The 1,778-nt window shown below is 47.8% G+C and overlaps 1 protein-coding gene across 1 annotated transcript; it reads right to left on the bottom strand.

Moving 5' to 3' along the window:
- Positions 1–488: 488 nt before the first annotated feature.
- Positions 489–1,445, bottom strand: LOC101315304 (transcription factor MYB98-like). Its single transcript, XM_004291093.1, has one exon. The coding sequence runs from the start codon at positions 1,304–1,306 to the stop codon at positions 566–568; it is 741 nt and encodes a 246-aa protein (XP_004291141.1). The 5' UTR covers positions 1,307–1,445; the 3' UTR covers positions 489–565.
- Positions 1,446–1,778: the final 333 nt, after the last annotated feature.

Below are 1,778 nucleotides of genomic sequence, written 5' to 3'. Positions count from 1 at the left end.
CAAACCATAGTACCGATATTTTGTGGATATGCATATATATACTAATGTTTACATCCCGGTCAGAGCATGAGCTGGGCTCAATAGTCTAAAGTTTCAGAAACTCCCAAAGAAAATGTTAATTATACCAGCAGAGACGACGTGTAGTTGTTCATACCATCCAAACCAATTGGTTAGTCACTTGTTTTCAATCCAGTCACGCTTACGAGAAAAACTAAGAAAAGGTAAAAGTAAAACCATGCATTGCAATTTGCAGAATGAGAACACGGCACCGTGAAACCATCTTTATATATTTTGCAAAGTTTGGAAAAGCATGTACTTTAAGTGATTACTTAAACACTTGATATCCTTCCCTTTTTGTCTTTTCGAATCTCTCATCGAATTCCATAATATTCGTCCGTTGCTAGGTTACAGCCTGTAAAATCCATACCAAGTTTGATAATTGAAGAATCTAGCTAGGAGAGTTCATTTGATTTTGAACCCTTCACCAAATATTAACAAATAAAGAAAAATTCAACCCAGGAAGAGAGACAATGAGCAAATATATAAAGAAGAAGATCGATGATGATCAATGAAGCCCAGAAGTTTCAGTATAGGACGAGCTCACGTAATCCCTAACTTCCCTTGCTATCACACCCCTCATCACATCCCAAAACCCCGCCGGAGGAAAGCTCTCGCTGCTGCTCCGATGATGGTGTTGTTGTTCCGACGCAGACACCACAGAGCTACCTATCCCCGGCGTCGCCAGAGTCAACTCCGTCAACGGGTCATCCAAATCCATGGACCCATTACGCCCCGAGGCAGCTGAAGCACTGCTACTACCATTACCCAACATCATCACCTCAATAGCTGCATTGCCGATATTACCCTCACCGTGATGTTCTTGTGGTTCTCTCACCCTTCTCTTTAGGGTCGAGTTCCAGTGGTTCTTGACGGCATTGTCGGTCCGCCCAGGGAGCAACCGTGCAATGGTGGCCCACCGGTTGCCGTAGCGGGCGTGTGCGGCGAGGATGGCTTCGTCTTCGGCTTGGGAAAAGGGACGGTGCTGGACGGTGGGGCTGAGCTGGTTGCACCACCTAAGCCTGCAGGACTTGCCCGACCGGCCCTTAATGTAACGGCTAATCAAAGACCAGTTTCTGGGACCGTAGCGGTCGACGAGGCGGGTGAGAACCCGGTCCTCCTCGGCGCTCCACGGGCCCTTGATCCTCTCAGCCTTGTTGGGGTTCCTGGGTTGGGAGGACTCGGAGGAAGAAGAGTCGGATGTAGAAGTGGAAGACGAACACATGTTCATGGCAATATTTGCATCCATTGTTATTGAGTGATAGAGTTTTGGGATCGAAGAGGCTTTTGAGTAAGAGGGAAGGGGTTTAGGGTGGTGTTATATATGAGGGAGGGAGAGAGGTGCATGAACCAGCTTGGAGGAGAGGAGAGGGAGGAGTTCTGTGGTTGGGTGTCCATTTAATGGGTTGGAGGGTTATATTGGGGAGAGGAAAGGGGAGGGAGGAGGGAGGGGGGAGGGGGGGGGGGGGGGGGAAGGGTTAGGTTAGGTGCTTCCAGGAAACTGGCTTTTGTGAAATGGGTGGGGTACTAACCGGAACAGGGTGCGTAGATGCGCACCCCGTTACTCATTTTCTTTCATTTTCCTGCGAGCAGATTTGTCTCAGGCTGATTGTGCTTTGTATCCAGTTGCTGGTTTCGCAATTTGACTGTTCTATCCCTTTTGCACGATATCTTGAAGCTGTTATTGTTGATTAATTTAAGAACCCGACTTGGATGATAAA

The sequence above is a fragment of the Fragaria vesca genome, linkage group LG2 (assembly GCF_000184155.1).
Source record: "Fragaria vesca subsp. vesca linkage group LG2, FraVesHawaii_1.0, whole genome shotgun sequence".
NCBI classification, from domain to species: Eukaryota; Viridiplantae; Streptophyta; class Magnoliopsida; order Rosales; family Rosaceae; genus Fragaria; species Fragaria vesca.
Note: the sequence above shows the minus strand (reverse complement) of the source record. Positions and strands in the feature narration are given on the sequence as shown.

Bases quoted from the DNA above. Each gene is read 5' to 3' on its own strand.
- LOC101315304 (XM_004291093.1), bottom strand. From the start codon at position 1,306: ATGGATGCAAATATTGCCATGAACATGTGTTCGTCTTCCACTTCTACA.